Below are 13,864 nucleotides of genomic sequence, written 5' to 3'. Positions count from 1 at the left end.
AGAAACCAAAAAAGAGCAGGGGTAGCTATATTTATAACAGACAAAGTAGATTTTAAATAAAAAACTATAAAATAAAGCAAGACCATTATGTACTGACAAAGGAGTCAGTTCATCAAGTATATATAGTATTTAAAACATATATAAACCCAATATCAGAGTACCTAAATATATAAAATAAATACTAAAGGATCTGAAGAGAGAGATTAAAATACAATAGTAGTAAGAGACTTAAATACCCCACCTTCAACAATGAACATATAATTCAGACAGAAAATGAATAAGGAAACCGTGGCCTTGAACTATACTTCAGACCAAATAGATCTTGTAGACATATAGGACAGTCTATCCAACACCCACAGAAAACTAATTCTTCTCAAGCATAAATGGACCAATCTTCCTGGACAGATCCTATGTTATTCACAAAGCAGGTCTGAACAAGTTTAAGAGGATCAAAGACATAAGAAATACCTTTTCTGATCCTAGTTTTGTGAAACTAAAAATCAGTATTAGTGAAAATATTCACAGATATGTGTAAATTAAACAATCTGCCTTTGAATAAACCAGGGGTCAAAGTGGAAATCAAAAGGAAAACAAAAAATCTTTTTAAGACAAAAGAAAATGGAAACACAACATACCAGAATATACAAGATGCAGCAAAGGAATTAATAACCTAATGTTACACCTCAAGGAACTAGGAAAAGAAGAATAAATCAAGCCTAAGTTAACAGAAGGAAGAAAATAAGCATTGGAACAGAAATTACATGGAATAGAGACTTGAAAAAGAAAAAATCAAGCCAGGCACGGTGGTACACACCTGTAATCCCAGGGACCTAGGAGGCTGAGGCAGGAGGATCATGAGTTCAAAGCCAGCCTCAGCAAAAATGAGGTGCTCAGCAACTCAGTAAAACCCTGTCTCTAAATAAAATGAGGTGCTTAGCAACTCAGTGAGACCCTGTCTCTAAATAAAAATAGAGCTGAGGATGTGGCTCAGTGGTCAAGTACCCCTGAGTTTAATCCCCAGTGCTCCCCCCCAAAAAATAAATAAAATGAAATAAAAAATAAAAAGAAAAATCAACACAACCAAGAATTTTTTTTTTATAAAGATAAAATCAACAGGCCCTTAGCTAGACTAAGGGGAAAAAAAGAAGGCTCTCAAAATCAGAAATGAGAGGAGACAACTAAAACTCTCATAGCAGAGAAATACAAAAGATCATAGGAAGTTATGTGAACAATTAATTAAATCCCAAAAGATTTGATAATCTAGAAAAAGACACATATGTCTTAATGGCTGTTAGTAAAAACACAAATATTAAATAACGGCAATGGGTCTGGGGATGTGGCTCAAGCAGTAGCGCGCTCTCCTGGCATGCATGAAGCACTGAGTTCGATCCTCAGCACCACAAACAAATAAAATAAAGATGTTGTGTCCACCGAAAACTAAAAAATAAATATTAAAAAATTCATTCTCTCTCTCTCTCCTCCCCCCTCCCTCCCTCTTTAAAGAAATAAATAATGGCAATGATGTATGAAAAACGGAACCTCTATAGACTGTTGGTGGGAGATTCCTAGGCTCATATAACCTCTGAATCAAGAAGAAATAGCCAGGTGCAGTGTCACATGCCTATAATAACTACTCAGGAGGCTAAGGCAAGAGGATTGAAAGCTCTAGGCCAGCCAGGGAAACTTATTGAGATGCTGTTTCAAAATAAAGTTAAGAAGGGGCCTGAGGGTGTAGTTCGGTGATAGGTCATTTGCCTAGGGAGACCCTGAGTTCAATCCCCAATACAACAATAAGAAATAGAAAATCTAAGAATGATAATGAACAAATAATAAATTGAATAAGTAATAAAAAGTCTCCTGTCAAATAAAATCTTAGAAACTAATTACTTCATGGATGAATTCTACCAAACATTTAAAAAGGAACTAATACCAGTCCTTCTCATACTCTTCCAAAAAATTAGAGAGCGAATACTTCATAACTCTTTTTATTTTTTTTATTTTTTTTAAGTTTTCTTTTTCTTTTAATAATCTGTCTCCATGAGATCAAAATAAAGACATACAAACCAGCAGACATGACATTTAGTTATACATGTAATAGGTTCAAAATCATACCCCAAGTACAACTAATGTAAGCTTATCTTAGCTTGCTGATCAGGCTTTTTCTAGGACACCATTTCCATATTTTTTATTAAACTTAAGATAAACAACGAGGAAAACAGGCTAACCATCATGTATGTAAGGAGGAATAGGTGATGGGTACCAAATCTGACTCAAAGAAAAAAGTCACACAAAAAAATATGGGATAGAATAACAATGAAATTGATTTAATTTCTCCTGAAAAACAAACAAGTAACTATTAGATTGGGGAAAAGGTTAGCATACAAACAATTTTTATTAAAAAAAAATTAGCCATTGACAAAGGCATGGTAATGCTCTAAATACAAAAAGTAGTATTAGTAATGTTAAAACTTTTGCATGCAGGGAGATCATTATTTGGCGGGAATTTTTAATCTAGATGACATATGCAGAGTAAACAAAACATTTATGAGTGGGTCCAGAGGAGAGACTCGGGGATCATCATCAAATACATGGAGACTATGAAGAACAGAAAGGAACAGTTGGTGGGATTTCCAGAATGAACTTTTCTGTGTGAGCTCAGCATTCTCCACTTTTCCTTGTAGGACCATCCAAAACCATCAAGGAAAACTTTTCTAGCCTCCGCCTCTGTTCTTTCTGCTGCTCTATATGTTTCTGCCTCTCTGCCAACAGCTGCCTTTTGTACTCTTCCTGCTCCCAGAGCTGTTGCTACTGCAATAGTTGCTGTCTCCGGAGAGCCTCAAAACGTTCCTTGTTCTCCTGCTGCAGTCTCAGGAAATCCCTATGGAAAATAGACTCACCAGGCACGTTGACAATGGAACTTGGCTCTCCTCCCTGTTCAGGCACTTCCTCCTCTTATTCCTCACTCCTAACTCTTTTTATGAGGCCAGCATTACCTTGATGTCAAAGCCAGACAAGGACAGTACAAGAAAAGGAAATTATAGGCCAATATCCCTGATGAATATAGATGCAGAAATTCCCAACAAAGTACTAATAAATCAAATTCAACAGCACTTTAAAAGGATTATTCACCATAATTAAATGACATTTATGCCTCAGATGCAAGGATGTATTAACATACAAATCAATAAATGTGACATATCACATCAATAGAATATAGGACAAAAGTCATATGATTTGTCAAAAATGAACATCCTTTCATGATAAAAACTCTCTTAATAAATTAGCAATAAAAAGAATGTACCTCAGCACTAAAGACCATGTGTTACAAGCCTACAGCTAGTAGCAGACTTGATAGTAAAAAGCTAAAAGCTTTTTCTTTATATCAAGAACAAGATAAGGATGTCCACTCTCACCACTAATATTCAGTTTAGTACTGGAGTTCCTAGCTGGAGCTTAGTCAAGAAAAAGAAAAAGAAGACAACCAAGTAGGAAAAGAAGTAATTCAAATTGTCACTGTTAACTGATGGTATCATCTTAAATGCAGAAAACTATAGAGGCTCCATCAAAAAACTTGTAGACCTAATAAACAAATATAGTAAAGTTGCAGGTTACAAAGTAAGAATTAAGAAAAAAAAAAAAGGAGCATTTCTATACACTAACAAGGAGCTCTCCACAAAAACAAAGAAAGAAAATTACATTCTCAATAGCTACCAAAAATAAAAACAAACAAAAAAACTAAGGAGTTAATTTAAGCAAAAATTTGAAAGATCTGTATTCTGCAATTGAAGAAGACACAATAAATGAAAACATTCTGTGTTGATGGGTTTAAAGAATTAATATTATTAAAATATTAGTACTACTCAAAGCAATGTACAGGTTCACTGCAATCCCTATCAGAATTCCAATGTCATTTTTCACAGAAATGAAAATATTCTAAAATTCATATGGAATGATAGTCCTAAATAGTCAGAGCCGTCTTTAACAAAACAAAACCAGAACCATCATACTTCCTAATGTCATGCTGCATTTTAAAGCTATTGAAACAGAATGGTACTGTTATAAAAATAGACACAATGGGACAGAATAAAGGGCCCAGAAATGAACCCACACACTGAGGGCCAACTGATTTTTTAACCAAAGTGCCAAGAATGCACAATGAGAAATAAATAGTATCTTCAAGAAAGAGTATTGGGAACACTGGTTATTCACATACAGAAGAATAAAATATCTGTTTTTCATCTCTAATTCATCACCAATTTTTTTATGTTATTCTCAGAATATGGAAACACTTAACTTGCATTTTGAAAAATCATATATAGCCAGTGATCTCATCTATTAGCCAGTATCAGGTGATTTTTAATTTTGATATAATTCTTTTCTCCTATATTTCATATTCTTTTAATATATTCTTTAAAGGACAGTTGTAAACATTTATAAGTTATAAATAGTATATCATGGAGCATCAGCTGGCATCGTCTGTTGATCCAAATTAAAGCCTTTCCAAGCCTCATCATCTGGAGGAAGAAATTGCATACCATGTGTATTGTTACATAACCAGTTCCGCAGTCAGAATTCTGCTGTTGGACTGATCTGATTAAATAGCGCAAGAGCAGAGATACGATTGCCAAGCATTTGTTTAGAGAGGACAGTGTTTTCTGCCATTGCAACGTGTAAAATGCTATTTCAGGATTCATTATTGATGCATTCACTTACCAGGCAAAACATGGGCATGGGTGGAGAATTGTGAGACTGGGAGGGTCCTTGTGAAGCCAGAGACTAAGAATGGCCCTGTGTGATTCATCTAAGAAAGATGGCTGTCTTCTTCATTTTTAATGATCTTTTAGGTAAATGGATTCTAAAATTCCTTCAATAGTCCTTCTAGCATCTAAACACATTCTTTAGAATATAATTTTTTAAATTTGTAGATGGACACAATATCTTTATTTTTATTTGTTTGTTTGTTTTTTAATGTGGTGCTGAGGATCAAACCCACAGCCTCATGCCTGCGAGGCAAGTGCTTTACCATTGTGCTATATAACCCCAGCTCTTTAGAATATAATTTAAATATTGTTCTATGATCTTTTACACTTAGCAAAAAAATACATGCCTTTTACCATTAAGGGGGAAAATTGTGCTGACTTGAAATAGCTGCCAAAAGTGGGGAAATCAAGGAATGCAGTTTAGTGTATTGGTGCTGAAAATGGTTGTGTTTTATTATTTTACAGGTCATTATCCAGCTCAGGAAAACCTGATGTTCCTTGTTCTTTGTACATGAAGGAACTACAAGGTTTCATTACTAGAGTTATGAGTGATTACTTTAAACACTTTGATTGCTTGGATTTTGTCTTTGACAACACTGAAGCTATTGCCCAAAGAGCGATTGAACTGTTTATCCGCAATGCCAGTCTCATAAGACCTCTTGGTGAAGGTGGGAAAATGCGACTTGCTGCTGATTTTGCACAGGTAAATTGATACATAACTTAAGATACAAAGGGAGAAGATGTTTTAGTCTCAATATTAGTCAGTAAGGAGCTATTAATCGTGGTTTTTAAAAAGTTATAGCGTAAAGAAGGCTGGGGCTGGGGCTCAGCAGTATCGCACTTTTGCATGGCATGTTTGAGGCCCTGGGTTTGGTTCTCAGCACCGCATATAAATAAATAAAATAAAGGTCTATCAACAACTTAAAAAAATATTTTAAAAAAAAGAAAGTTACAGCATGAAGAAAAATAAATCCACTTTAAACTAATTGATTAAATGAAAAAGTTTAAAAATATTTTTATATTTTGTTGTTTGTATTTAATGAAATAATTATCCCTTATCTTTGATCTTTCAAGGTTAAGGTAAAGTAACTCATTCCATAATAAAATAGCATTTCCAATTTTTTTGTGTAAAATGGGGCTTTCTCATTGTTTTAACATCCTAATAGGTCAATACTGATAAGAGTAATTGATTGATTTTAAAAGTGATATGAGCTGTGAAATACCCTTTCAAATAATGGAAAGGGGCTGCTCGTCATGAGAATAGAAAGAACTCTAGAGGCCAGCTCAGCACTTCATCATGGTGTTTCTGATTCATTGAGATGTACAGTGAACCAGGTAGATATGGAGTCTGATTGTTTGGTCTTCCTCTCTTTTAAATTGAGTACCTTTCTTAGTAATGGCTAGCCTTGACATCTGATGTTTGTGAGATAAAATGAAACTAAAATAGCAGAAACATAATTAGCTCTAATGGAAAGGATTATTTACATAGATTTTAAAAACCTTTCAGTACTTAGGAGAGGCAAAGAAGAAATACCCCAAATATATACTTTTATTAAAAGATTCAGAAACAAAGATGATGATTCTTTGTATAGCATGATGAGAGTGAAATCATTTTTTAAATCTTTCAAAGCTATTAACTTTCCTAATCTAGTTATTCAAATTGAGACTTCATAGTGATTTGCCAGATCCTCCCTGCTTATAAAGATAAAAGGTTAATGTCGATATTTATTCTTGCCTGTATCTGGGAATGTGTCTTGGTTCATTACTCTTGCATGGTGGAAAGAATCTAGCCTGACCGTTTATGTTAGGTGATGGCTGTCAGTTGCTCCCTCAGACCAGACAGAATGTAAAAGATGAAGAGGTAACACAAACCCGCTTCAGATTTCAAGAAGCAGGCTTTTTACCTAATAATTGATCCAGCTATTAGTCATTTTCATCGCCAAATGATAATTCTGTGTCTACTAGACCACACACACACACAAAAAAAAGCTTCCTTTGGGAAATGTGCCTTTAGTAGCCACATATGAAAATAAATTAATCAAATGTTCCCATTAAAAGGCTTTTTTTAACCTTGTTTATTTTTGTCAGTTTCATTTTTGGGCATCTGTACATTTTGCTTTGTTTTACCAGTAAACTCGGTTTAAAGAGAATTATTATGAACTTTTCTCTTACTGGGTTTATAGGCTGCTTATTGAAATGAAAACACATTGATGTCCTCGGCCTGCCTGCTCTTTTTTGTTAAAACATAGCTGTACTCAGGTCTCCTTTTCCCTTTTCCTCAATTTTGTTTTACTTTTCCTGTCCTCTTCCCTCCCTGGGGCTCCCTCTCCCACCAGCTTATTTGCATTCTGCTCCAGCTGGTTCTTGAGTCACTTTCCTGGAGGCAGCACTTCAAGTCCAATTAGAGTGGCAGCCGAGCAGGAGATGGCCAAAATGAGAAGGCTGTTGGAGAGAGGCTTGTTGTTTGGGGGGTTTATTTTAATGGTATGTTTCTTTATGAGTCTTGAAGGATGGGAACTGTTGTCCTTGAAACCTTACCACTGCAACTGGTTCCTGCTCAAAGTGTAGGGTCCTTTGTGGCAGGAGTGAGCTGCTTCTAGCCCAAATTGCATTATTCAGAATTTTATTTGCATTTATTTTTCCTTAAGACACGTTACTCAGTAAACCAGATTTTTCCCTTCCATGACAATAAATGAAATTCATCACTGATTATTACTAATTTATGTTCAAAGGCTCTACTCTCTGTTTCTTAAATGTAGAAAAGGCATCTACTTATACGGCATTTGCTCAGTGAGTCTGCTTTCCAACCCCTCAGTGGCCTTTGGTTGCCTCAGTCTGTATAGTATTGAGAGGCAGATGCCTTAACTCACTGCTATACAATGTATCCCAATTTCGAAATGTCCCAACACTTTCCTTGGGCATGGCTCCAGTCCTATGGATCATGGGCACAGACTGAAAAGTCAGGTTGAAGCACCATTATATATAATCATACTTAGGACTAGTAGCTTTGGCAAATGTTGTCCAACAAGGGGGATGATTTTATGATCCCCATTCCCACTTTTTTTAAAAATTAAATTTTGAATTTGGGGTTTTCATTTCATTGGTTTGTTTTCTTGCCACCACATAATTATGTGTTGTACCTCATTTTTCTGAATTGTGCATAATTGGAAGTTTTTTTTTTTCCAGGCTTAGTCAAAAGACTTAAATAGCATTACCCCAACATTTATATTCATGACAAGCATCAACTGTCTACTAGAAACCCTTTTAACACCCTCGTTATTGAAAGTTCTATCAATTTGTATTCAAAATTAAACAAAGCCACTGAGGTCACTAGAATCAAGAATACACAAATACTCTGTGGGTTTGAAAAGTGTTCTTGTGATAAAAGTGCCTGGTATTCTAGCATAAATAACAGAAAGAGCTTAAGAAGGGCCTGGTAAAGTGGGTTTGGGAATGCAGGTATTTGGCATAATGTCCTATAGCAAAGACAAATATTGATATATTTGAGGACTTTTTAAAGAATCCTAACCTCTTACTGGCACCAATGCGGAAAAGAGAAAGTAGTTGGAGGGTGCCATCTGGAGGGCTCATGGTGAGGGAAGTACACAGCATATCACCCCCTTAGGAATCCAGGTCATGGGCATGAGGTGGCTTCCTACAGGTAATTAATTCCCTGCTGTGACCACATGGTCTCTGTGTCTACACTAATCACACAGCAGTTCTGAAAGCATTAAGCTTCTCCAAGGCCCTGGGGCTCTGCTGATTCCGAATCTTTGTAGACTTGCCCACAGTGCCCTCTGAAGCACACAGTCCCCCTCCACTGTTCTTTTCTTCCCTGAGGGAGAGGACATCCATTGAAGTTAGCATTAAATTATTTAGTGGTATTCCTAGCAGTTTCTATTTATAGTCTTCTGGTGCCCTTTAAGTATATATACATTTTTATCTCTCTCACTTTTCCCAAAAATATAAATTGAGAAAAGAAAACAAAGATGCTCTAAATTCTAATGTCTGTTCTAATTCCTATTGCCTTTTCTTCTCATGAACAGTGTCAGGGCAGGAGAGCTCTAGGAGTATCCAGAGATGCCCTGTGGTTAACCAAATGTCTGTGGTGGATAAGGAACAGCTAGTAATTAGTTCATCTACCTGCAGCTGACTCTCATTCCTCCCGAATAGGAGGGCTAGAGAGTAGCAGTTGTACATGCCATTTTTGTTTCCATAGCTAATTGCAGAGTCACCTCCTCTAAAATGAACACTCTTGCCCTTTTAAACATGGCCTTTATTTAATGGAACTTGTTTAATGAAATTCTGGCAGAAGAAAATGATTTTCAGTATTCTTGAGGCCTTTTATGAATGCAAAATGTATTTTAAACATGTAACATTTTGAAATTGTCCTATGACATAGAGATCTTCTATATCATCATAGACTTCACAGCCATTTGAGGTCATATTTTCCTCATATAGTAACTTTTTCTTAGCCATTTAATTGTTTTAACATTTAGTCCTGCTCAAGGGCTAGGCCAAAGATTGACTGGTTTGATCTTTGAAGACAGTGACCCACTAGGGTAATTGGGGGGAAAAAATGACCAAGTATTTCATGAAAAATAAATCACATAGCCTGTCCTTTAAAAAAAAAAAAAAAAAAAAGCTTTTCTCACACACACACACACACACACAGGTTTATGAATGGAATTAGCAAATCAAAGATAAATAATGATCTTTTTTTTTTAATTTGTCCTCATAGTAAAGTAAATGATGGATTCTGAAGGAAACAAGTAAATTCAAGAATGCTGGCTCACATCTATTCTGTTTTGTGTTTTTGACAAGAAGCAAGAATTCTGGCTTTTTCTTCCTTATATTTTTCTTTTTTTCACTTTTTTTTTTTTTTTTTTGTATTTTAGAGTTTTCCAACCATGTACAATATACATTGTATACATGGAGTATACAATGTATACTCCATGACTTTTATACGGTAACAGAGAAATTAACTTGGCCACTGTTCATCTCCAGTCAAACTGCCCTCCAATTCTCCTTGACATTCAGTTTATATATTTTGACCCACCACTTTAATTTAGCCTAAAATAATGGTTTGTGCACATGTATATTTATATCTATCTATCTATCTATCTATATATATATATTCAAACAGTGATTATTCAATAGAATCATAAGACTGTGTATGTGTGTGTGTTTTGTGCCTACATACACCCACCTTTCTTTTGATTTTATTAAATGGTCATTATATTGTTTGAATAATTTAATATCACCTTTTTCACAAAATTTGAAAGTTCCTTAAGGCAAATAATCTCATTAAATTCATCATTTTATTCCTATGTGTAGCTCAGTACCTAGCAATTAATAGGGAGTCAAACATGCTTCTCAAAGGAATGATTGATTACAAATAGCAAGAAGATTTTGAACAGTTTTTCATAAGAATGACCAGAAGAACAGAGAGCTCACTTTCTTCCATGTGTTTCTTGAATAAAGATGCTGTTCTACCAGGGAACAGCTTATTCTCAGCCATTTTCTAAACTGTTCTTTGCCAAGGTACAAATTTATAGCAAGAGGGAAGAAGCAGTTTATCACCTGAATGTCACATCTGCAAAAACTTTGCATATGCACTTGGTAGATAAAGAACAGATAGCCCAGGTAGTGATAAATAGAATTTCCACTTAATGGAAGAAAATAAAGAGAAGTGAAAGCAATATTTACTAAATTTTTATGTCAGGGAGCAGATGAATTACCAATAATTTAAGAGAGGAAAAATGTTTTAAATAGTGATAATTGCTGACATTTAACATACACTCAGATGCCACGCACACAGACCTTTGTGGAATTGTCTGTTTAATTTGCATAATTCTGTTAAGTAGTTGGTATTATCTCATTTTGTAGAAGAGAGACCTGAGACTGAGAGAGGTTAAGAAAGTTGTTAATAGTCATGCTACTAAAACCTATAGTTTTGGAATTCTGACACAGATGTACTATAGACTAAAGTTTTAGAGTTAAAGCTTGTAATGACTTGGGCCACACTGACTCATAAAAGTTCTCTTTGTTGACTATAAAAAAGATTTGACATACCTACTTAAAATATAGGCACACAGTCTTGAAAACTTTCTTTCCCAGTATTTCAATGGAGAAAATGATCTTAACTTTCTTCCCTTATATAACAACCACACACACCCAAAAGGTTTTCTATTCGTGTGAAGGAATTATCTTGTCTTGGACCCCTTTAGTAATGTAAAATTTATCTAAGTTCTTATCTTTTTAGTAATTTTAATCGTCTTTTAAAACTGGCTTCATGGTCCAGGTAATTAAGTTTACTGCAAGCTACAACTTTGTGTGATTCAACTATGTCCCAAATTCACCTAAGGATTCTACATAAAAAGCTATGGAGTATCTTTTAATATTCCAGATGGAGTTGGCCGTGGGTCCATTTTGCAGACGAGTATCTGATTTAGGGAAGTCCTATCGAATGCTGAGATCATTCAGGTGAGAACCAATTCTTTGTTACTACAGTCATATCCTATTAGCAAATAAATCCTTTCCTCTTATTCAGGTTGAACTATGTAAATTTGTCATCATTCAGTCATTTTTGACCTATAATAATTGCAATTTGATATGAATCATCTTAGAAGTTTTGTTCAAATCAGAACCCCATATATAATTATATGAAATGACTAATATGTTAGTGGGTGTGTTTTTTCTTTTTGAGGTACAATTCACAAGATTGAGCTGGCAAATTTTCTTATGCTCTTCGTAGGTTGTTTTAATTGTTTTGTTTTGGTTTTGTTTCCTATTGTTGAAAAATGTATTTAGTAGTAAAGCCAGGCAGTGCATAATAATATAGACATCTCTTTTTGAAATTTTCATTTGTTCATTTATTACTTTTAATCCAGTCTACTTTTTAAAAGATTATAGATTATATTTCATGGTATGGATATAACCAAAACTATTGAATGAAGTATTAAGAGAACTGAACTCAGTGATAGACTGCAGGGAATGGCTATAAGTGTACTGGATAACTTAGGTTATTATAGTGAGCACCAATCTTTGGAAGCTTCCTAGAAACCAGTTAAAAAAAAAACAAGTTAATTCATAGTCATAATCTAAGAATATGCCAGTTCAAAGGGAAAAAAAACTCTTTTTGGTGCTGATCACTTAGGCTTTTATTAGTTTAGATTTTATGTAACAGACTAACTTAATGACTGAGGTCTTCAATAGCAGATTTTAGAAGATGAGGAGATGTTGTTTTTATGGCTATTTTTGTAATTTCCCAATGTTTTTTACATCATGGCACATACAGAAAATATTTACACTCAAAAATTTGACCAACTCTGAAGGTTCAGAGTATTAATGTAATATATATTTATAATTTTGTGAGCACAGCATGTTACATGGGAAGCCTTGATACAAACTAACCATTATATCTAAGACCACAATGATCTCTGAATATAGTTTTATAAAGGTAATAGAGTGCAGCATGCCGTTCTCTAAAGATTGACTTAGTATTGGAGACTAATCAAAAAGTAGTGTTTCCTTTAAATGATCTCTTTGTTCTCTTATGTCATCAAAATATTACAGTAGAAAATTCAAGCGTAATGTAAGAAATACAGGAATTCAAGATTGTTGATCAAGAGGGAAACCTGATGCTTCACTTTACCTGTTGGTAATTGACAGAGATACTTTTTTTTAAATGTCAACACAAGCCTGAATTTTACTTTTCCCTCAATGAAGAAATCACTGCCCATCTGTACAGAGGTAGACAACTTGAAGTCAGGAAAACTTGAAGTCAGATAGCAAATATTTTTATATATCTTCTTTTGATCAGCTCAGATTTTTATAAAAAATATTTAAATTGTTTTGTTGAAGTTACAGAGTTCTGCACTATAAATATGGGTGAGTTAAAAGATCATGAGGTCCCAAGGTTACCACTCCATCAGTCATCTGTACCATAAAAGTAACTTTAATAAAACTCCTGTGGGGACTGGGGTTGTAGCTCAATGGTAGAGTGCTTGCCTAGCATGTGTGAGGCACTGGGTTCAGTTCTCAGCACCACATATAAATAAAATAAAGGTCCATCAACATCTAAAACAGAAATTTAACAAAATAAAATAAAATTCCTGTGAAGTCATTTACTTTGAGTAAGATGGTAACACAGCAATCCCAGCTGGGTAATAAAATGTTGCCCTGGCTGAGTTGGTTAATATACTAGAAGTATGATTAACATATTAGCCAAGTAGTTATTGAAAAAAGTATGAAAAAGCTGTTGATTTTTTGCTGTATTAAGGTTAGGCTATTATTTTTTATAATCCTATGTTTAGTTGTTTATTTCATGTGTGGATATTAAAAGAGTATTAATTTTTCTATCAACTCTCTCAACTCTTACACAAGAGAAATGATTCTTAAATTCTTCAAGTTTGGGTGACATCTTCTAGTACCTATTTATGGAATAAAAAATTATTCATTGATCAATGTATAAATTTAAAAGTTGTCCATTTTTTATATCTACTTTTTCCTGAAGTAATGATCAGTCTAGATGGGTTTCAAACTTGTGACCATTACTCATGTAAGAAGCTTTTTTAAATTGTAATTTGGCATATACTCACATATAAACCTGCAAACACACTCAGACCTATTGTACATACATGTGCATACCCACATGTATGTTTTCATGAACCAGTAATTGCCCTTGCTTCATTTTTCAATATTCTCTGACCTTTCTTTTTCATTTGATTATTTTAACTCACAAAATTAGTTTCATGGCTCACTAATGGTTTTCATCTAGGAGTTACTAAACTTTTTCATAGGGCCCTTAATTCTTGAACTGTAATTCTTCTACTGACAGGGAACAGAATTTTTTTTTTCTTTCTGTAGACTATGAAGATGCATGCCCATTTATCCTGGGATTATAGTACCTCTGCATTTCCCCTGCAGGTAGCCCTTTGGATCCTAAAGACTCAGGAACACAAAGATAATTGTATCCTACCTGTGGAGTATCTTCCATAACTTGAATTAATTGAAAAATTTCTACAAAGATTAGTCTGTACCAAAATATTCCTGCAGACCTATTGAATCTGCAGAAATCTACTGAATTGCTCCTAGCACTT

General features: G+C 34.4%; 1 protein-coding gene across 1 annotated transcript in view; it reads left to right on the top strand.

The window, feature by feature from the left end:
- Nucleotides 1-13,864, top strand: part of Cog5 (component of oligomeric golgi complex 5) — a 300,246-nt gene that overhangs the window by 270,897 nt on the left and 15,485 nt on the right. The window contains exons 18-19 of the mRNA XM_005319450.5: nucleotides 5,226-5,463; nucleotides 11,170-11,246. Of these exons, the coding sequence (XP_005319507.2) occupies nucleotides 5,226-5,463; nucleotides 11,170-11,246 (315 nt within the window). The remainder of the gene's footprint in view (nucleotides 1-5,225; nucleotides 5,464-11,169; nucleotides 11,247-13,864) is intronic.

The sequence above is a fragment of the Ictidomys tridecemlineatus genome, chromosome 2 (assembly GCF_052094955.1).
Source record: "Ictidomys tridecemlineatus isolate mIctTri1 chromosome 2, mIctTri1.hap1, whole genome shotgun sequence".
NCBI lineage: Eukaryota > Metazoa > Chordata > Mammalia > Rodentia > Sciuridae > Ictidomys > Ictidomys tridecemlineatus.
Note: the sequence above shows the minus strand (reverse complement) of the source record. Positions and strands in the feature narration are given on the sequence as shown.